Raw genomic sequence first — 22,364 nt, forward strand, 5'->3', positions numbered from 1 at the left:
TGTGTACAAAGCCCTGAGACTCCCCTCTCCCTTCTCCCTCCTCTAAAATGAGGAACTTCCTCTGAGAAGGGTGTGGCTTCTTCTGGACACTTGAGTCCACATTGTCTACTTGGCTTGTAAGCTCTTGGGGACAGGGATTGTCTCTGACTGTGTGTGTGTACAGCACCAAGCATCGTGGGACTGTATGTGCCCAGATAATATAAAAAAAAACAAAATGGGGAAATAGAAGTGGGCTGACACAGTTATCGCTCTCAGTTTGGAGAAGTTTCTTACGGAAAGATGACATCAGCAAATTTCACGGTGTTGTGGGGACAGCACAGTTTGAAAACAAATTTCCTTAAAAAAAAAAAGAGTAGAAGAGCATTTAGCGGTGCAGTGACAGTGCTGGAGCTGAAAATCGATTACAGGCCAGGTCCTCAACTAGTGTAAACTAGTGTGTTTTCAAGGATCCTTCTGGGCTTTGGGAAGCAGACAATAGCCATGAAACAATGTGCTTCAGCCATGCCCTCAGCAGCACCTCCACCCCATCACTCACAACCCCCATGCCAGGGCTGGGGGCAGGACTAATGTAGAGATTTGATGCCAGCTCTACAGCAGCCAGGAAGGACTCCTGCACTGGAAGGATAATCACAGGGCCATTTCTGACAACTTTAAAGTCCCTTTACACTGCCAGATTGGCATGAAGAGGCTTTAAAATTGGGCCCTAGGTTTCCAGGATACACAGAACGTGATAGCAAATCCTCAAACCAAAGAAGAAACCAAGATCCATGAGCAGGTTATTTTATTCTTTACACATAACAGTGAAACAGCAGAGCTAGCTCACACACATAGGACGTGAAGGCTCTGCAAATCGCCCCCCACCCCTCACACACATGGTGTGTTTTCCCTAAGAAATAACTGCTCTCTGACCTGGGATCTGGCCCTTTAAATCTGGGAGAGACACCCAGATACAACCTTAGAGTGCCCTTTGAATTCAGTAGGAGTTGTGGATTTGGATCAGAGAGAGGATTTGGTCCAATCCTGCTTCCCCTTCCAGGTTTTGTATGTAGTTGTGATGAAGAATTGCAGCTTAAGCACCTGCTCCACTGGCACAGCAAAGCTGTCTGAATGATAAACATCGCTGGTTGGAGAGGTGATTTGTTTCACAGAGATGAAGTGGAGGGCTCTCCCCAACTCACCTGCCAGCAAAAAAAATATATACATTGAGTGCCAATCTCATGGGAAAACTCCAGTCAACTTCAATGGGATCAGGACTGGGTCCTCATTCAGGAATAGTGCAGAGTCTGCAAAATTCAGCCAGCCTCCAATGAAGTGACATCATGTGCAGGAAAATAACTAAACAAGTGTAGACAAAGCCAGCTCTCTTCCCCCACCCACACACAGGTAAGCCATAAAGTAGCAGTTCATAGAATCATAAAATATTAGGGTTGGAAGGGACCTCAGGAAGTCATCTAGTCCAATCCTCTGCTCAAAGCAGGCCCAATCCTCAGACAGATTTTTGCCCCAGATCCCTAAATGTCCCCCTCAAGGATAGAACTCACAACCCTGGGTTTAGCAAGCCAATGCTCAAACCACTGAACTATCTCTCCCCCCAACTTAGTGTCATCTGTAGACTTGCTGAGGGTGCAATTCATCCCATCATCCAGATCATTAATAAAGATGTTGAACAAAACCAAACCCAGGACCGACCCTGGGGCACTCTGCTTGATACTGGCTTCCAACTAGACATTGATCACTGACCGTTGAGCCCAACAATCTAGCCAGCTTTCTATCCACCTTATAGTGAAGAATACTGTGGGAGACCATATCACAAGCTTTGCTAAAGTCAAAATATATCACAGCCACCACTTTCTTCTTATCCACAGAGCCAGTTATCTCATAATAGAAGGTAATCAGGTTGGTCAGGCATGAGTTGCCCTTGGTGAATCCATGTTGACCGTTCCTGATCACCTTCCTCTCCTCCAAGTGCCTCAAAATGGATTCCTTGAGGACCTGTTCCATGATTTTGCTGGGAATTGAAGTGAGGCTGTAGTTCCCCGGGTTCTCTTTTTTCCCTTTTTTAAATATGGACACTATATTTGCCTTTTTCCAGTAGTCCTGGACCTCCCCCGAATGCCATGAGTTTTCAAAGATAACGGCTAATGGCTCTGCAATCACATTAGCCAACTCCCTCAGCACCCTTGGATGCATTAGATCTGGACCCAGGGACTTGTGCATGTCCAGCTTTCCTAAACAGTCTTTAACCTGTTCTTTCACCACTGAGGGCTGCTCCCTCCTCCCCACACTGTGTTGCCCAGTGCAGCAGTCTGGGAGCTGACCTTGTCTGCAAAAACAGAGGCAGAAAAAGCATTGAGTACTTCAGCTTTTTCCACATCTTCTGTCATTGTGTTGCCTCCCCCATTCAGTAAGGGTTCCACTCTTTCCCTGACTTTCTTCTTGTTGCTAACATACCTGTACAGACCCTTCTTCTTACCATTCACATCCCTTGCTAGCTGCAACTCCAATTGTGCCTTGGCCTTCCTGATTACACCCCTGCATGCTCGAGCAATATTGTTATACTCCTCCCTAGACATCTGTCCAAATTTCCACTTCTTGTAAGTTTCCTTTTTGAGTTTAAGCTCACCAAAGATTTCACTGTTAAGCCAAGCTAGTCTCCTGCCATATTTGCTATTCTTTCTGCACATTGGGACAGTTTGTTCCTGCACCCTTAATAGGCTTCTTTAAAATACAGCCGGCTCTCCTGGACTCCTTTCCCCCTCATATTAGCCTCCCAGGGAATCCTGGGGATCCTCCCCTAGGGGAGTCTAAGTCTGCTTTTCTGAAGTGCAGGGTCCATATTTTTCTACTCTCCTTTCTTCCTTTTGTCAGGATCCTGAACTCACCCATCCCATGGTCATTTCTGCCTAGTTCATTTCTGCCACCCACTTCTACTTCCCCTACCAATTCTTCCCTGTTTGTAAGCAGCAGATCAAGAGGAACACGGCCCCAGGTAATATAGGCTGCTCTAAATAAACCAGAAATGTCCACTTCCAGACAAAGGTTGTGGCGTCTCGTGCTGGGACTGGAGCAGGGAGGTTTTTCCAGAGAAAAGGCTCCAATTTATCCTCCAGACAAAGCTTCCAGATTCTTTCCCAGTAGAGGTAACGGAGCCAGAGGAAATTCCATGCAGTGTTAACTCTTTGTTAGGGATGGCCCATCTGCACTGACAAGATTTCCACCCAGGTTTTGGTTTGCAAGCCTCCCTAACTGGAAAATTACCTGAATGTGTGTCAAAGCCAACACCTTCCCAGCCCATGCCACAGTGAGTGATGCATGGAGCCTGCAAACCAGCAAAGGGAAGGGAAGGTGGAGGTGCGCAAGAAAAGAGGAGTTCTGTGCAGGGTTCTAGGAGACCTGGGATTGCCCCTTGATTTGGATGCAATTGAATCTCGCTAAAACTCCCAATGCAGTTCTCAAATGGATAAAACAAGCATATGTCACTAAGGGGACAAGGCACCTCAGGAGCTACAACAGACCCAGATGGATGCGACTTTTGGATGCTGGTATTAGAACAGAATAGAGGATCTCTTACCATCTTGGTGCTGGTAGTAACAGTGGACACAGACACACTACCAGTTTGAGTTGTGGGGCTGGGTTTTCTTGTGCCTTTAATCCATCTCCTGTATTCCTCTCTCACCTGGAGAATAAGAGACATGGTCACTACATCATGTAACGAACACCCTCAAACCAGGCCACTGCTAGGCCCTTGAAGTCACTGGATGGCTGATGATCAGCCATGGACATTACCTGGCGATTGAGGAGACAGTGCACCAGGAAGATGAAGACTCCCTGCAGGCTGTTGACAATGGTGAATAAATACGCCATGACCATTTTTGCTGAGCCAATTTGGAAGAGACCAAGACTCCATGTGCAGCCCAGAATGAATAGCTGGGCGATAGCTTTAAAAGTCAGTAGTCTGGATAAAGGCAAATGGAGAGATCCCGTTATAATGACCCTATGGCGAGTGACTGAGTCAGGGAGCTCTCGGCAGTGTGGGGCAAAACAGCTGGCACCCGCTTTGCTGTGTTCTAGGGTTACTGTCAAGATGAACATAATGGCAGCGTGCGCCTATGAATCCGAAATGCAATATTGTGCCCAACCATCTTCCCCCCCCTACACACACACACCTTCCCCTCCTACAGGTGGCTCTTCCAAAGCGAATGGTTCAACCTCTCATTACGGTTTTGTTTTTAATCCCTTCACATCAGGCCCTGGCAATGTGACAATCAAGTGGGAACAGGATATTGGGATCTCAGGAACCCATCTATCTTGTTCCATAAATAGACAGAGGAGTTGCTACAGAGCAACAGTGAGCCACACTTGCCTTCCTTCTCAATGGATGGAACTTTACCTCGACATTATTCAGAGCCCCAGGGGAAAGAGATGAGTTTCCTCCCTAAGTAGCACATGGCCCAGCTCTGAATAGCAGCACAGACTTGCATTTCTCCTTACATAGCACTAGGCACGTGCAGGAAGTAACACCATGACTTTCTGAAGCCTCAACATTCTGATCTAGTTCCAAAATCTTTTTCCCCTCTCAAGTCTCCATCCAGCACTCCCAGCTAGCAGCCCTGATCTTGTTTCTCCCCAACAAACAGATTTCATAATGAGCTGCTTTAAAGACCATTTGCATGTCACACTCTGAATGTGCCTCAGGACTTACTGTAAGAACCTCACTGATCTAGCAGTCTCTGCTGTCCCATTACTTCCACTGACTTGGGCAGGCTTTGAAACAGACTGCACCTGTCATCTCAATATACATCCAGGGACCAACATGATGCACATGGCAGAAAAGTTTGTCCCAGGATGATCCTTTACTGCCGTAGACCTCTCCTCTCTCCTAACCTGACCCTTCAATTGCTACCCTGGCTGTGCTGTGTCTAATTTAAGGTCTGACACAGCATACCCTTATTCTTGCAAATTGTCCTTATTTGGCAGATGGTCCCATGGACAACTTTAGGACTCATGAGTAAGGGACTCCTGATGTGAGTTAGGGTTTATCAGCTCCTTGGACAGTGAGACTGTTACTCTCTCATCAAGCCGAAGGTCACCAAGATAACCTGGAAACCCTCCAGTGGCATGTGCTCAGTTGTATGGTGGCAGCAATCTGTGCAGAATCCCGCAGGATTTCCCATCCAGAAGGCTCACTGGATCCTTCTAATACAGGGGGGAGCGAACTATGGCCTGTGAGGGCTTTGGATCCACCCCCACGGATTGCAGCCCCCGGGTGAAGGGGGGGGGTAGAGGGCTCCACACACTGCCCTCGCTTGCAGTACCCCCAAACCCCCCCCAGCTCTCTTTGGCCAGAAATGGGGAACCATAGCCAATGGGAGCTTCAGGGGAAGTACCCACAGGTGAAGGAAGCACTGGAGTCCTCTGTTCCTCACCCAGGGGCCACAGGGACATTGTGCCAGCCGCTTTTGGGAGTGGCACAGGGCCAGGGCAGTAAGGCAGGCAGCCTGCCTGAGCCACTGCCATCCTGGAGCCGCTTCAGGTAAGCAGTGCTGGGTCAGAGCCTGCACCCTGAACCCCTTCTGAACTCAACCCCCTACCCTGAGCCCCCTCCCACACTCTGCACCCATCCCTGCAACCCAACCCCCTGCCCTTAGCTCCTGCAGCACCCCACACCCCTCCTGCACCCCATCCCCTTTTTGAGCCCCCTCCTGCACCCCAACCCCTTTCCCTGAGCCCCCAAACACCTGCTCTGAGACCCCCCTGGTACACCCTGCACCCCTCCTCCACCCTAACCCCTTGCCCTGAGTCCCTTCCTGCACACCTCAACTCCTCCCACATCCTGCACTCCCTCCTGCACCCCAGCCCCAGCCCTACATTCATGGCCCTGCATGCAATTTCCCCACCCAGATGTGGCCCTCAAGACAAAAAGTTTGCCCACCCCTGTTCTAGTAGATTTAGTGCTGTTCTACCTGGTGTCTTTGAGAGTGGACACATCTTCATTAAGGGAGGAGAGTTTGTCTCTCAGGATCCAGAGGGTTGCAAGAAAAAATGTTAAATTTATCTGTGGAAACAGCATGAAATATTCCTTGTAAAACATGCCAGCCAAGACCAGTCTCTCTGGCTGAGGCACGGAACAATCCTATGGAATCAGATGGCTGCACACCAGTGACTGCTTGTCAAGTTGGGCTATATACCATTCTCTGCCAGATCTTGGTCCCAGGCCCTGCAGGGAACTGTTGGCATAGGCAGGGCTGCAATGCATCACATGTGATCATACAGCCAGAGGGCCACATTCTGCTGTTCTCTGAATCTGGAGGGACTCCACTGATTCCAATGGGGTCTGCAGTTATTCCAGATTTCGAGCCATGTGATTTGGCCCAAAGCTTCTAGATCCTGTCTATAGAGTGTTCCCTTCAATTCTGAGGTTGAAATTAATTCTTAACCTGCTGCTTGAGATAGGGAGGAATCTGCAAGGACATTTGCTACCTTTATCTCTTGCAACAATGTACCCTTCCATCCTCAAACTCCCAACGCTACAGCCACCTTCCCTTCCCCCATCACTTGGGTTATTTACCAGCCAGGCTGGACAAGGCAAGGGACAAAACTATCCTCATTCCAGCAGAGGTCCCATTTGCTTCCAAGGCAGCATTGCATGAGTAATGACATATTATAATTCATCATATTATGGTAGCACCTAGAGGCTCCACTAAGACTGCACTGGGTTCTGTACTCACACCTAGAAAGGGGAAGCCCCAGTCCTGGAGCATTTGTTTGCAGAATAACTAGCCAAGACCACAGGCGCCGGATCCCCCCGGGCCGCTCAACCCCCTACTCCGCCCCAGGCCCCACCCCCACCCCACCCCTTCTCCCAAGCCTCCACCCCACCTCTTCCCACCCCTGCTTGGCTCCAAGCCTCACCCTCACCCACCCCTTCTCCAAGCCTCCACCTCTTCTCATGCAGATCTGCCCCTTTCCTCCCAGTGCCTCCTGCACACCACAGAACAGCTGACTGCAGCAAGCGAGAGGCACTAGGATGGAGGGGAAGTTGTTGACTGGCGCGGCTGTCAGTGGACAGGAGGCACGGGGTGTGAGTGGGGGAGGTGGCTGCCAGTGGGTGCTGAGCATCCAGTAATTTTTTTCAGTGCCTATGGAAAAGACAGACAGGAGAAACAGAGGTACAGCGAGGGGAAGCTACTTCCCAAGTTAACACAGCAGGCCAGGGGCGGAGTCAGGTCTCCTGACTCACAACCCAGTGTCCGACCCATTCACCCTGACTGACTCCATATAATGTAGGCTGTTGTGTAAGGGAAAAATCTTGCACTGGCCAACAAGGGATAAATGAAATGGGATTTTATAGGACTCTTTCATTTTGAATTCTCTGGGAGATATTCTTCTCTTGGCTCCACTGGAGTCCACAGGGTTGCAGAGGTGAGAGGAGAATGGGACCCTGTAGTTCTGTGAGGTACCCACCAGGATTATGGCACAGACTGGGCCCAGGAAGCTCCAATGAAAGCCTCTGTCCAGGCTGAGCCAGCAGCTACAGGAAGGGAGGAAGAAGGTGATTTTAATGGGATTACTGCCCTTTTTCAGCCCCGGGGAGCAGAGTGGGGGTGTCACAGGGCAGCTCAAAAGCAAGATGGATCTCAGCCTGCTGGTGACATGGCTGACTTTCTTGCGGGCAGCAGGCTAACAGCCCTCCCCATCTACCGCTACTCCTCCTGCTTCCAGCCACCACTTCCTCAAATGACCCTTCCTGGTGGATGGGCGCAGTATTGATGGAGGGCCAGACATGCAGCGGATGGACATTGGCCTAGCTGCACTGAAGAAAGTGGAGCTGCCCTGATTTACAGCAGCTGAGGATCTTGCCTGGGGTGTCTAGAACACGCCACACCCTGTTTTAGTGGAATCGCTCACTTTAGAGGTGGGATCCTCAGGAATTTGCACACAGTAAGAAGGTGCATTTGTTTCCTACCCACCAGCACCACAAACCCAGCCTGGGAGCTGAGAGTCAAGCTGGGATCTTTCTGTCTTGTTCTTCCACATCATCAGTGGGGTGAGGAGTGCAGGTGTCTGACAGGGGAAAACTCAACTACAGCACTTGGGGCAGCTTAGTGTCCCTGGGGATGGGAAGGGTCCCAGGGGGACATTCAGCTCCCAGGCAGGGTGAGCAGGGAAATCTAGGTTCAAGTCAGACCTGGGGTGAGCCGAACAAGCACATGGAAGCCACAACCCAGCTCCCCTTCAGGAGGGGCACTGCACATACTATTTGGACGTTCCGTAGCCTTTGTGATTCACGGCTGCCGAAATAGCCACCACCAGGGCTGGGAATCCATAGCCGAATGGGTACATGAATCTCTTCTTGAACCGGCTGGCGCTGGTGTAATTCACGACCTTCAGGTTCCAGACGGTGAGGAAGAGGTGCAGCCCCTCCAGGAACATCCAAGTGAAGCAGGCCAGGAAGAGGTAGTGTAGGAAGCCAGCAATGACAGCACAGACCATCTGAGGACAGGATGAGACAGAGCTCTGGGACACTGCTTCTGGGAAAGAAAATACTGAATCTGGAAGTGAGGGTACTTTTGTGAGGGTCATATAGGGCTTTTTATTAACACATCTCTCCAGTTATTGCTCTCTTCCAGAGACAATACATTCTTCAGTCTATGAGGGGATTGTCTAAGGACCCGGTCCTGATCTCCACTCAGAAAAGATGGTTTCTGGGGGTTGTAATTCCCAAATGAATCATGGAAATTGTTGGATACTGTGAGGAATCCTAGGAAAGGGAGCAGGGACATAAACAAGTTCATGGTCCTCATAATAGAGAGAGACCTGGAGGATGTAGGTTCTCTTCTCTGTATTTGCTTCAGAGTATAGGTATCTTGCATCTACCCATTAGTCTGGGGGCAGAGAGGATAGGCAGGGGACTGTGACTCTGGAAATCCAGGTTCCTTTGTCTGAATGATGAAGGATGGAGCCCACAAGGAAAAGGGAAGGACTGGTTTCACCCATAGAGATTTCTTTTGGAGGGGAGTAAATAATTATTTCTGCAGGACTAAAGAGCATGGAATAAGTGTTACCATCCAGCTGAGGGTATAAAACGGTGCTGGGGTGAGGGGAGCTTTAGAAATGCTGACAGAGGATCTAGACACAGCTCAATTTTCAACCAAGAATAAAAGCGGATAACAGACCTGAATGCCGGTGCGCTTCACTGTGGTGAGGAAGAGCAGGTTGGCCAGGAAGAGGCAAAGGCAGAGCTGCAGGTGGAGGGAGGTGCTGACGTTGTGGATGGAGTGGCACAGGAGGAAGGTGAGGATGGCGAGCAGGAGGCACAGCAGGGAGAGGGTCAGTCCCACGTAGGTGACGATTGTCAGTGGGTAACTCTCCTGTAACACAGCAAAGGGAGAATCACCAGTGAGCCCTGTGACGCTATATGGAAAATGGATGACCATTTATAATATTATGGATGACCATTTATAATATTATGGATACCAATATTACAAAATTGTAATGAAGATTACAAGATATGCCATGTAAGATATGACTTGAAAAATTATGATTTGCTAAGTATGAGAATCTTGTTTTTATGTATGTATCATTTTTGCATCATTGCATTGTGAGTTATAAATATGTGTGATATATCTGTGCTGTGTTTCTGGGTGACACCCCCAGACAGATTGGCATCACCACTATCCAGTCTGTTTGATGGCCCATCAAAGGTAATCAGCTATACCAGCATTTCTCAAGCTGGGGTCCATGGACCTCTGGGGATCCATGACCCCTGCTGACCAAGTCCTCCCCCTCCCTCCCAGTACCTTCTGCATGCCGGGGAACAGTTGTTCAGCGGCATGCAGGCAGCTCTGGGAGGGAGGGGGAGGAGCAGGGATGGGGAGCGCTCATGGGACAGGGTGGAAAGAAGCAGGGAAGAGGAGGAGCTGGGGCAGGGCCTTGGGGGAATGGATGGAAAGGGGGTGGGGCCTCAGGCTGAGTGCGGGGATTGGGGGTCTGCAAAAAATCTTAAATCAAAATGGGAGTCCTCAGGTTGCTGAAGTTTGAGAACCACTGAGCTCTACAGTGAACCCACTGAGAGAAGCCAGGGGTTATGCCCATGAGTCAGCAGGACATGTAGGGGCATGCCTATGGACAGGGGACTCCAAGTACCTTTCCATGCCCATGTGTTGCAAGTTTGTTTGGGACAGAGCAAGCACAAGCCACATGGAAAAGGATAGAAAAAGGTAGCTGCATCACCTCCATTTTGTCTTCAGTCCTGCTTCTCACCTCTGCAGTAACTTCTCTACAAATGGAAGCTTTGAACAAAGGTCTGATAGACCCATCTAAGCTTTCCAGAGAGACTTTACAAGCCAGAAAACTCACCAACGCTGCTAAGAACCTGATATATGGACCCTGAAGCCATATGTATTGGATTGCTTTGATCATTTAACAGCTCTCCTCTCTTTCTTTTCTTTTCCTATATAATAAAACCTTTAATTTTAGATACTAAAGGATTGGCTGTCAGTGTGGTATTTTGGGTAAGATCCAACCTAATGTTGACCTGGCAATGTGGCTGCCCCTTTGGGGATGTAATAAATATAATGGGAAGGGTAACAACGTTTATGTATTCAGTAACATAAAATCCTTCCTGGCCAGAGGTACAGAATCATTATACCCATATGAAAGACCCTCTAAGCTTATTTCTAGCAAGCACACTTCCCCAAGGCACAGATCCTTTCCTTGTCCTTGGATGGTATTGCTCCACCATCAAGTGATTTAGACAAAATTTTAGGAAAAGGACCACTTGGAGTTCCTATTTCCCCAAAATATCCACCCAAGCCCTTTCACCTCCTTTCCTGGGGAGGCTTGAGAATAATATACCAACCAGTTGCCTTTAGGACCAGACCCTTTATTTTAGGGCACTAAAATCAATCAGGTTCTTAAAAGAAGAACTTTATTATAAAGAAAAAAGTAAAAGAATCACACCTGCAAAATCAGGATGGAAGGTAATTTTACAGGGTGATAAAAAGATTTAAAACACAGAGGATTCCCCTCTAGGCTCAACTTCAAAGTCACAAACCCAGAAATAAACCTCCCTCTTAGCATAGGGAAAATTCACAAGCTAAAACAAAAGATAATCTAATGCATTTCCTTGCCTTTACTTACAATTTCTGTAAAAGTGGCAAAGAGTCCTGTGACACCATATAGACTAACAAACATATTGGAGCATGCGTTTTTGTGGGTGAATACCCACTTCATCAGATTACAATTTCTGTAATTTTAGATGTATCATTTCAAGATATCTTTTCAAGAGATTGTTTAGCTGCTTGAGCTCTCTCTCTCTCTCTCTCTCTCTCTCTCTATCCAGAGAGAACAAACAAAAAGAGCACAAACAAAACCTCCTCCCCACACCTCTCCAGATTTGAAAGTATTTTCTTTTTCCATTGGTCCTTCTAGTCATGTGCCAACTAGGATAACTGAACTGATTAACCCCTTACAGGTAAAATGATTCTCTGCCCCTGTCTGTATCTCTGGCCAGGAGGGATTTTATGTTACTGCATACATACAGGTTGTTACCCTTCCCTTTATATTTATGGCAGGGGCTCAGAAGAACATTTTGCTAGGTGACTAGAGTTTTAAGTAATTTCTCAATTTACTGGATCTATCTGCTGATTGGGAGCCAGAGACTAGAATGCAATCAAGGGGGCGGTGTGATTTTTTTTTCAGCTTCTTGATAACCAGTGTGGGGGACCCAGAGCACAGATTGTGACTAGTTGGTGATTCTCAGTACTGGATTTACCACAGGGTTGGGCTCACAGTCCAAAGGAGCACCAGTCTGGCCCTCTCTTCTCCACCCCTCGCTCTTGCCTGGTCCTACAGCAGGGCAGGCTCTGCTGGAAACCAAGCGCCTCCTCCCCTGCCTCTTCCCTGGTGCATGCTATGTTCCTGCTCCTCCCCCTCCCTCTCCCTGCTGCCGATCAGCTGATTGCCCTTGTGAGGGAGGGGGATGAGCAGAGCCGCAGTGTGCTCGCTGCTGGGGGAGGAGGTGGAGAAGAGGCAGGGGCAGAGCCTCAGGGAAGTGGGCAGAATCAGTGCATAGCCCTTCCAGCCCTCTGCCGTGAGCTGCTCAGGGCAGGGAGCACTCCCATAACTTCTGCACCCCCCCATCCATGACCCCAGGCCTGACCCCTGCATCCACTCACACAGCCTTCTGCCCTGACTCCTGCATCCCACTCAAACACCCTCATGACCCCAGTCCTGACTCCTGCACCCCCTCACACACATCCAGCCCTCTGCCCTGAATCCTGAAGCCCCTACGACCCCAGCCCTGACTCCTGCACTCCCTCACACACACCCAGCCCTCTGCCCTGACTCCTGAACCCCCCACGACCCCAGCCCTGACTCCTGCACTCTCTCACATGCCCCCATCCTCCAGTTCTGACTCCTGAACCACCCCACATACCCCCACACTGAGCACCAAATGGGAGCGCCTGCACCTCCCCCCACATTTCCACCTGCACCCCTTGCACCAAATGGGAGCTGCCCCAGGTAAGCGCTCCACACCCCAAACTCCTGCCCCAATCCTGAGCCCTCTCCCTCACCCTAGCTCCTGGCCCGACCCTGTACCACAACCCCTAGCCTGCTCCTGCACCCTAACTCCCTCCCAGATCTGACTTCTGCAACCCCTCACACACTCCCAACCCCCAGCCTGCTCCTGCATGCTAACTCCCTACCAGACCTGACCCTGGACCCCCAGCCCTGTGTTCAGTGCACCCTGACCCTCAGCTCAGTGCAGAGAGGGATGAAGGGAATGGGCTAGAACTAGGGAGAAGGTAGGTACCTGCTCTATGTGGGCAGGGGTGGGGGGGATCCTGTTTACCCCCTCCCCAGCCCTGCTGCACTTGCAGTTTACCCCCGGCCCCTCCCTTGCTCCAGGGACCAACCGTAGCTCCCGCCCGACTGTCCTTTTGCCCCCAGTCCCTGCCTTGCTCCAGTCAGCAGGGACTAATCCTCCCCCGATGCTCCACTATGCTCATGTTGCCCCTGGCCTCTCCCTCATTCCAGCTGGCGACCAATCCTTCCTCGCCCCCCCCCCCCATTCCCTGCTGTCAGGATGAATAAAAATCATTGACTTTAAAAAAAAATCAGATTTTTTTTTGTTTTAATTGGATTTTGAGGGAAGAAAACCTATCTAAAGATAGTTTTAATTAAGATACATTATCTCTCATAATGGAATAGGGATTATAAATTCTAATTTTATAGTATGAGACAATATATTCATGTCATGTTTAAGAAAAGTTTTTTAAATGAGTTCTAATAGTTCATGGATTGGGGAAACCCAATCTTCTGGGGTTCCACAGGCTTCTGTATAGATTATTTAGGTTAATCTTTCTATCTACCCAATGGGACTCAGTGCTCAGTCTAGAAGATACCATCAGAGATGCTTAATTTTGCAATTCTCAGACTGTGGATTTGTGTAGCTAGGGGTAACATGCTTGTTAACAGCAAAATAAAAATTAAATAAAAAATAATATAGAGAGGTGAGAAATAACAGACCTCAACTCTACTGTCCCTCTGCAAATTTGTGTACACAGAGTCAGTCCCTCAACTCTCTTTAAAAGTGAAAAGTTTCAAACGATTCAATGAATGGAAGATTGTTGGGGGTGGAATAGATCTGGACAAGGAGAAGTCTGCAGATAAATGTGAGAGGCGAGGGATGTATGCTTTTTTGTTTAAATATTATGTTTGCTGTCGAAGAAAAAAATCCAGACTGCTTAACATTGTTGTTTTAGTTAAATAAAACAATTTAAATGTCTGTCTGGTGATGTTCTCCTCCTAATACAGCCTGGCAAGAAAATCTTCCAAATATGAATGATTAGCCTTTTGAATTGGAGATAGTTCACCTCCCAATGACTTCATCAATATATGCTTTAATTACTTTTGGTAAAGTAAATAACCGATCATTCATTTTCTGATATAGCTGTAGAACTCATCTGAAAAGTTTTCAAAATAAATTACTGTTTAAAAATGTATAGTGTGTACCTTCTAAAAATGAAACCTACGTCTATCTCTGAGTTGTGAAGAATATTTATTAAGGCTATAACAACCAACAAGGATGCGCTTTTATGTAGAAAACCATAATTAAATCGAGTCTTCCTGACTAGTGATTTAAATCATGATTTAAATCAAATCCACCCTGCCTGCTATGCTCTTGCCCATGGCCCCTTCAGTCCCCAGGTGGGCCCACAAATATGTTTGGCACTGGGCCCACAAAAAGTTAATCTGTCCCTGGTGATTCTAACTACAGTGTTAACCACCAGTTCTGGGGGAATCTGCTCTCCTTTTTACAGCCTGCCCTGACCTTGGCATTTTTAGTGGGGGCTACTCTAGGGACCTCAGATCACAGTCCCAGCCCAGTCCCCTTGACCCTGACCCAGCCTGTATGGCCACAGATTATACCCTGAGGGTCCGACTCAGCGTTCATTCAGGCAAAATTCCCACTGATTTTGCCCAAGTCAGGAGCTCAGAGTCCAGCCCTTTGATCTGAGTCAGACAGTGAGATACCTCCACTCTAGTGTGACCCATAAGGAGTGCGAAGCTGGAGAGATGGTCACAGCGGCAGATGGTGTGAGTGCTGTTCGTCTGGAGAATAGTGCAGCCGTCTGGAGACCAGGTGCCTTTCCCAGCAATAAATTTCCAGTGAACGCAGTGAGCTTCTTCCTCCTCTTTCTTTGTCTGGAAACAAAAACACCCCATCATCATCCTCACTGGATCATGGGGAGGACACAGTTTCTTTTGTCAACAATCTTTATAGACAATAATAAATCTGAAGTCACCAGTGGGTTCATAGCTCTCATTGTGCTGCACATAACAGCCATTTGGGACTTCCCACTGGCAGTGGAAATACAAGCGAGATCCTCCAGCTCCAATAGCACAAGCCCCTGATCCTAGAGCTAAAGGGGTAATTCCCTTAACTCTGAGCACTCTAGGGTCTATGACACACAATTGTGCAGTTCCAATTTGAGCCATTAAAAGACATTCACACCCCCGCCCACAAATACCCACATGCACTCTAGTGAGCTCATTACTTTATCAAAGAAGGCACCGTCTCATGCTGTTTCCCTGAACTTTGCTATCTATAGGGCAGAGGTCCCCAAACTGTGGCACAGAGGATCCTTTGGAGGGACGTGAGAGGTCCTGGGTCAGCCCCCATGGGGTGTGGAAAGGGAGCACCTCCCAACCCCTCCTCACCCTAAGCTCTGTTCTGGTCCCACCAGTAGCTACATCCATGACTTCCAGCCCCATGTCTGGCACCATCCCTAGATTCAGCATGGTTCCACTCCAAGCCCCAGCCCCTTACAGCTCCATTCCCAGCCCAGGGCCAAGGCTGAGGGCAGGGGCAGGGGCAGGGCTGGGTGTGGAGCCACTCATGGCCATGGGCTCGGCTGCTGGCTCCCACCACAGCCAGGCTGATGCTCCAGTCCTACCCCCAGCCTCAACTCGGGCATGGCTCTGGTCCTGCTCTTGTCACCAGACCCAAACCAGCTGCAGCCTCAACCTCAGTCCTTATCCCTGCCTGTGTCCTTTCCCACTGCCCCTGAGCCCCGCTTCTGGCTCCAGCTCAGAGGGAGGGGCGTGGATAATGGTAAGGGGGGGCAATCCTCAAAAGTTTGGGGACTATTGCTATAGAGAGTTATTTTCCAATTATTCCTGCTTTAAGGGGTGAGCCAGGGACAGTTGTCACAGGATTTATCATAACCCAGTCAGGCCTGGTGTGAGCCCTAGGTAACATCCTCCACCAAAACAGCCCCCGTGTCAGGACTGAAGAAGCTCCCTCTCTTTCTCAGATAACTGTGTCTCCGTCCAGAAAGGCAACAGAACTCAAATGCCCTGCAGGAGACACACCTTTTAAGTGACCAGCTGGAGCCCTGGGCACAGAGCAAAGTAAAAGGGTCAACACTCACCTGTCTATGGCGCAGGGTGAAGTTCACAGGTTTGGAGATGTTCATGAGCCTCCCATCTCCGACAGCCCCACTCACCACCCTGGAATTCAGGTGAAAATTCCTCAATTTCTCATCAGCCGTTAGATCTTCCTCGTTGAGAAATCTCTTGTTAATGATGGAGTCCAGGGTGGAGTAAGAAATAAAAGCAACAGCCACAGAATCTGAAAACATGAAATGATGCCTCATCATGGAGACAGGGACACTGAGACAAAGAAAGAGCAAGCCAGGTGCCAAAGGTCACAGCGAGTCTGGGGCAGAGCTGGGAAAAGAACCCAGGAGTTCTGGCTAGCAGTTTAAGCTATAACCACTAGAGTATGTTGCCTTCTCCCTCTTCTTCCACAGAAGCACTTTGTGTTCGAAACATCTGGCATGCCCTATGGGAATGTGATTCCTAAAGTGCACTAATGTACTTTCAAGCACACTAGGGCACACTAGTATGGTCTATATGGACCAATGAATGCATAGTACATTAGTGCTCTTGAAAAATCATACCCTCATACTGCACATTATCCAGCTAGGTTGGCAGACCTAGGTGAAAGGCACTGAGGTGAAGCCATAGTTTTTCTTGGTTAGGAGAAGCAGATGGGTTGGTTAGTGAGAAGCTTTCCCTGGTGCTAAAGAATTAAATTAATTAAAGAATTAAAGAAAAAACTTAAAACCAGTCCCAATTAGGTCACACCTGCCTGAAAATTGGAGTAAAATTGGTAAATATTATCCTGGTTCCATTCCAGGAACTGATGCATGCCAACCTGGGGTCTAGCTGGGCCAACAAGGTCTCCACTAGTGTCAGGATAACAGAGGCAAGCAAGCCAGCCTGGGGCGAGAAGAAGGGGAGAACTAGGGCTGGGGTTTGGTATCTAGTTACAGGGGTGAGAGCCTGAGAAGCACCGGGATGGTACCTTCTGTGCGTGCTTTGGTGACCGTATTGCAGTGAATGTCCATTGTCTCATTCTGAACTCTCAGCCTGAAGACCTCATCACAGGAATCTGCAGCTGGGATGAGGAGCGTCTTGATAGCTGGAGAGGGAAATGGCAAAGCCTCTTGCTGCAAGGGCAAGGCAGGTTTGGAGCTCCACTCTCTCTGAATCCCACCAGCCCCTCCCCCTTTCTCACCTCCATTTCTCTGTGTTTCCCTGAGCCCCTCTGGCTGACCTCCTATGATCCATCGTCCCTGAGTCCCCGTGAAGATGTCACTGTGCCAAGAGGCAGAAGGCAACTTCTCCCTGCTGCCTCAGCTCTGCGCTTTAGCAGGGGAAGCAGCAAGAAGAGGTATTGCTGGGGCAGGGAGCGAAAGGAGGATGCAACGGCAGCTGCGTGCGGTGACAGGAGATGGCATCACTTTTAAAACCCTCTCAGGCAGCTGCCATTGCTGCAAAGCCCCAGGGCTGGGTTTATGGGTGGCAGGTAGCATAGGACAGGGAAGGCTGTGCCTCCCCAAAAAGCCTGGCATGGACCTGCTCATGCTCCGTCCCCAGGTCCTCTCCTGCCTGTTTCTAGTTCCCTTCTGGCTCTTCCACCGCTGAGGGGTTGGGGCAGGCAGGCGGGGGCCAGTGCTCACAAGGCCCAGGGCTGGGGACACTGCCATGTCATGCTGCCTGCCTGTCCGCCCGGCACTGGAACTGGGGATGGTTTGGCTGCCTAGCACTCCAGGAATGGGGGCACTACTGCCACACTGCCCGCTTGACGCTCTGGGGCTGGGGTAACACAGGGAGTGGGTGCTCTGGGCACCAGCGGATGAGATGGAGTGGAAGGGGAAGGGCGGGCCTTGGGCAGAGAGGCTGTGGGCTAGTCTCTTTCAATGGCTCATTCACCTGCCACCCATGGCTGGGTTATAAGCCCTGAGAGAGGCTGCTGGACTGTTCTATATTGAAAAGAGTTTAACCTTCTATCTCACAGCAACCGGGAGGTGATGTGGGAGCTTCTCATCCTCCTCACCCATAGACTCTGTTTCACAGTCTGGGTCTTCATCTCTGGAGAGCTCAAAGCAGCAGTCAATGCAGCAAGTTCCACACTCTGCAGGAGCAACGTCACAGCGGAGGCCACCTCTCCCTTTCTCTCCTTCCCATGAGCCCTGAGGGTGGAGCTATTCAGGAAGGAACCAAAGGGGCAAGCAACTTCCTGGGATTGGGAAAGGAAACACCCTGAAGACGGAGGATTTCAGTGGTTCATGAGACACATTCTTCACAATCCCAGGGGAACAGTGACCCCTCTTAGGGACATAACAGTTCATAGTCCCCTTCCCCATTCAGAGGGACTGCAGCATTCTCAAAGAGGGAGCCCTTTATGGAGCGAGTGAGTCTACTGAGGCTTGCTCAGGACTCCATAGTAACCTGAAGCCAGAGTCGGGCTAACAACCTGTGTCATTCACTCCTCATCCCTGGTCCCTTCAGTGTACGTGCTAGAGAACATTGCAGCAAATCAGTAGGCATCTAGGTAGTGTCTGTGTTGTCCCCGGAAGGAATTTAGATCTTCCTAGGACCAGTGGGGACAGAACCCAGAACCCCTGCCTCTTAAGCTAGAGAGCATGCACATGCGCGCACACACACACCCCTTTTCTGAAGAGCAGCTACAATTCCCCCCAAAGTGAGATTGCTATTCCTGTGCTCAGGGCATTTGGCCATAGAGTGCTCACACACGTAGGGGCAGAATCTCTGACCTGCAGCGATACTGCTCTATCCTCTGCACACATGGTCTCCAAATTCACTAAGGTTGAATTCATGAAGGAGCAAAATTCACTGTTGCTGCCCTGCAGAGCAATCAGAGGAAATGGGTTATTTCTGCAAGGATGGAAACACTGCCCAAAATTAAGGTTAATGGTTCTGCAGAGTGATCTTGCTTTGACCTATGGCTGGCTGTCCCACTGGAATGTCTACAGATTAAGACATGTTAAGGCTAAGTGTGGTGAAGCCCATAGACACGTGATATTTCACATAGTATTGAAGCTTTCATGCATATTAATGAATTTCTCCTTCCCTTCCTCACAGGGGTTTGTAAGGATTATTATCTTCCTTCTACAAGTAGGGAACCGATGCACAGAGAGACTGAGCACATTGCCCAAAGTCACATAGTGAGTCTGGGGCAGAGATGGGAACCGAACTCTGACTTCCTGTATCTCTGGCTGGTGCCTTAACTGCAGAATTCTGATGTATAGTGGGGGCATCACACACCATGCTAGGGTTGAGTTTTCAAAAGCACTTTGTGTTGGACTGATTCTGCTCCCGCTGAAGTCAGTGGTAAACCTTGGATGGACAGAGAATCCGCAGGCTCAAAGTTTACTGTCTACTCCTTGTGAAAACCCTCAAAACCCCAAATAAACTCCTTCCACGTACCCGCAGAAAGACATCTTTACACATCTCCAACTTCTCGTTTATCTGTGAAGTCTCAGTCTGGCATTTAAAGGTAACATCTAGCAACAGAAAGGGAGGCAGGACAATTACATCAGGTCAACATCTGCAGGGCTAAGGTTTTCAAAAGTGTCTCAGGATTTGAGACATCTTTAAAGAGCCCTGACTTTCAAAAATGCTGAGCACTCATCCTCTGACAATCAGGCCCCTTTAAGGTCTCAGGTTAGGCAACCAAAATCACAAGGGAATTTTGAAAACCTTGGCCTAAGTGACACACCTAAGGCCACACTCACAGGGACTCTTTGACAGAGCTGGGAATGGAAGCTTGATCACTTGAGTCCTAGCCTAGCATTTTAGCCACAGGGGCCGTCCTTTCTTCCTACCAGAATACAAAGTTGATGATCTACTGAAATCCAGCGGGTGCTTTCTCCCTTTAACTCCATTGATCCTTAAAGCCCTGTCTATCTGACAACTTTCAACTGAGTCTGTAATCAGTTAGCAATACATTTGGTCCTAAAAGCCTGGCGTGTGTCCACACATCACCTGGTTAATACTCACGTAAGCTTTGTCTGTGTATCTCATTGATCAGTGTGTGTTATGTGTCCTCTAGGGGCTGGTACACCAAGGATCTGGTTCTGCTACAGCTCCTGGCTATGGGAGCTTGTCCCTTAGCTCATACAGTGGGGGTCATGCAGTTCAAAGGTCTTGGGTTTGATCCTTGGTGATAACGAAGATAACTGTTGTTACATCTGTACTCAAGAAGTTTCCCTTTCCAGGAACTGTTCTCACCCTGCTATTGTACTTTTAAAAGGCCTGAGACTCACCAAGGTGTGTCTACACTAGAAACGCTACAGTGATGGAAGGGTAGTAAATCCACCTGAGAGGTGGTAACTAGGACAAGACAAGAATTCTTCTGTTGACCTAGTTTTGTTTACACTGAGGCTTTTGTTAGGATATAGATATTCAGGCCTGTCTGCAAAGGCCTATACTTTAAGAATTTAGGTGTATTCTTATCACTTAGCTAGTTATAGAGGTATAAAAGAAAGAATCAAAAATCACTGTCTGTCTGTGTAATGGCCTTCTTTTACTGTGACAGTCTGAGGCCTGGTTTTTCAGCTAAGCAGCCATAAATTGAGAAGTGTATGGTCACATCCTCACATTCCAAACTAGTCATATTAAAATAAGGCAATCTGGGGCTGCTGGGAAGGTGATTTGATTTATCACCTCCAGAGAAAGGGAAGAGCCTAAATCATGTAAAAGGAAATTTAGTTTGATAGTTTATTGTCTGGTAAGAACTCACTTATCAATAGACAGAGCTGGAGAACCCTTATGTCTGTATAGATGTAGTTGTAAAACCATTATGTCTGAATAGATGTAGTTGTGAAATTCTCACTTCTCTGTTGTTTTGTATGTTTATTTGCATGGTCTCTGTCTGGTTTTGTAATTGTTTTTGTCTGCTGTATAATTAATTTTGCCGGGTGTAAAGTAATGAAGGTGGTGGGATATAATTGGTTAGCTAATCATGTTACAATGTATTAGGATTGGTTAGGTAAATTTTAGTAGAATGACTGGTTAAGGTATAGCTGAGAATATTACTATATAAATTAGGGGCAAACAGGAAGTAAGTTGGAATTCGAAAATAAGAAAAAGGAACTTGAATTTAAGCTTGCTGAAAGTTTACCCCAATAAGCATCGAATTGTTTGCACCTTTGGACTTTGGGTATTCTTGCTTTCTGTTCATGCGAGAAGGACCAGGGAAGTGGGAGAGTGAAAGAACAAGCTTTCTAACATCTTTCCCTGGCTTATGTTTCACTGAAGTTTCAGGTGTTGAGCAGGCGTCAGTTACACTAGAAGCCTTATGTTGCTCTGGCCTGAAAAAGGTGGTTAAAGTGGGTGTAAAAGGTTCCTAAGATGTTCTCTGTGGAGGGACCCTCCACAGCTAGTGTGGAACTGGTATAAGGGCCTTTTCGTGATCTTGGCTTCATATGCAAGGCAGATCAAGGATGTGGTCAGAATGCCCCATGCTACAGCTACTTCCTGGTTCTCAGGGGCCATGGGAAGCAGAGAGTAAATTACAGCAACCCTGCATGGTCCCAGAATGCAAAGAGCACAAAGGTGGCGTAAAGCTACCTTTTCCTCCACCCTTTCCATCTCCCACCGCAAGCACAGGAGTGGCATAAGTGAGAATCAGGCACAAAACTCTCTTGGGTCCCCAGAGGGCATTACAACCAAGTGTAGGAGGAAAAGTGCAACAGTTCTTAAACCAATTCAGAACAGCTGGCGAGCATCTGCCTAACTGCATGAGCTGGGCTGAAACTAGTTCAATGCAGCTCACACCCCTGAGCGATGTAGTTAAGGCATCCTAAGCCCAGCGTTGACACTACTAGGTTGACAGAAGAATTCTTCCCTGAACCTAGATACCACCTCTTGTTGGGGTGAATTAATAACAGTGATAGACAAACCCCTTCCATCGCTGTACCAAGTGTCTCCACTACAGTGTTACAGAGGCACAGCTGCAGCGCTGTAGCTGTGCTGCTGTCGCTTCTGTAGTATGGACATAGCCTGAGTAACTGTGGCTAGTGATGGCCTAGGATGGCATGTTGGGCCAAATTCTCAGTTAGTGTAGCTCAATGGAGCCCCATCAAAATCAACAGACTTTACACCAGGCCCATGGTTGCCTCCCTGGTTGTGACACTGTTTTCTTTGCAGCATGGACACAAACTATGGCCAAAATCGATTTAAAACCCATGCTACTCACTCTTCCTGCAGGAACCTGGAATCCCATAGCTGTCCATGGTGGCATTGCCAACACTCAGGAGCACAAATGGAGAGCTGGGATGTTCCATGGCATGGGAGCTGATGGCAGGCCCAAGCAGATGCATGCCCCAAACGAACTCAGTGCCAGGGACTCGGTTCCACACCACATCCCTTAGATGCTGATTGTCTAGGATGATGGTGCCAGTCTCTAATGTATGGGCCACCATCAAGGCAAAGTTCTCAAAGCCCTCCTGGGCATTTATAAATACATCCGGCAGTAACTG

The 22,364-nt window shown here is 48.6% G+C and overlaps 1 protein-coding gene across 1 annotated transcript; it reads right to left on the reverse strand.

The window, feature by feature from the left end:
• Positions 1-774: 774 nt before the first annotated feature.
• On the reverse strand, positions 775-22,358 carry LOC115642076 (adhesion G protein-coupled receptor E3-like). The gene is given in 15 exon segments (XM_030545461.1): positions 775-1,178; positions 3,572-3,676; positions 3,787-3,955; positions 5,964-6,055; positions 7,465-7,531; positions 8,258-8,493; positions 9,177-9,371; positions 14,542-14,712; positions 15,942-16,141; positions 16,880-16,996; positions 17,915-17,929; positions 17,932-18,097; positions 18,636-18,725; positions 19,309-19,385; positions 22,082-22,358. Coding segments are annotated over 15 exon segments (1,962 nt in total). The 5' UTR covers positions 22,308-22,358; the 3' UTR covers positions 775-1,142.
• Between the last annotated feature and the right edge of the window lie 6 nt (positions 22,359-22,364).

Source organism: Gopherus evgoodei, unplaced genomic scaffold (genome assembly GCF_007399415.2).
Source record: "Gopherus evgoodei ecotype Sinaloan lineage unplaced genomic scaffold, rGopEvg1_v1.p scaffold_37_arrow_ctg1, whole genome shotgun sequence".
Lineage (NCBI taxonomy): Eukaryota > Metazoa > Chordata > Testudines > Testudinidae > Gopherus > Gopherus evgoodei.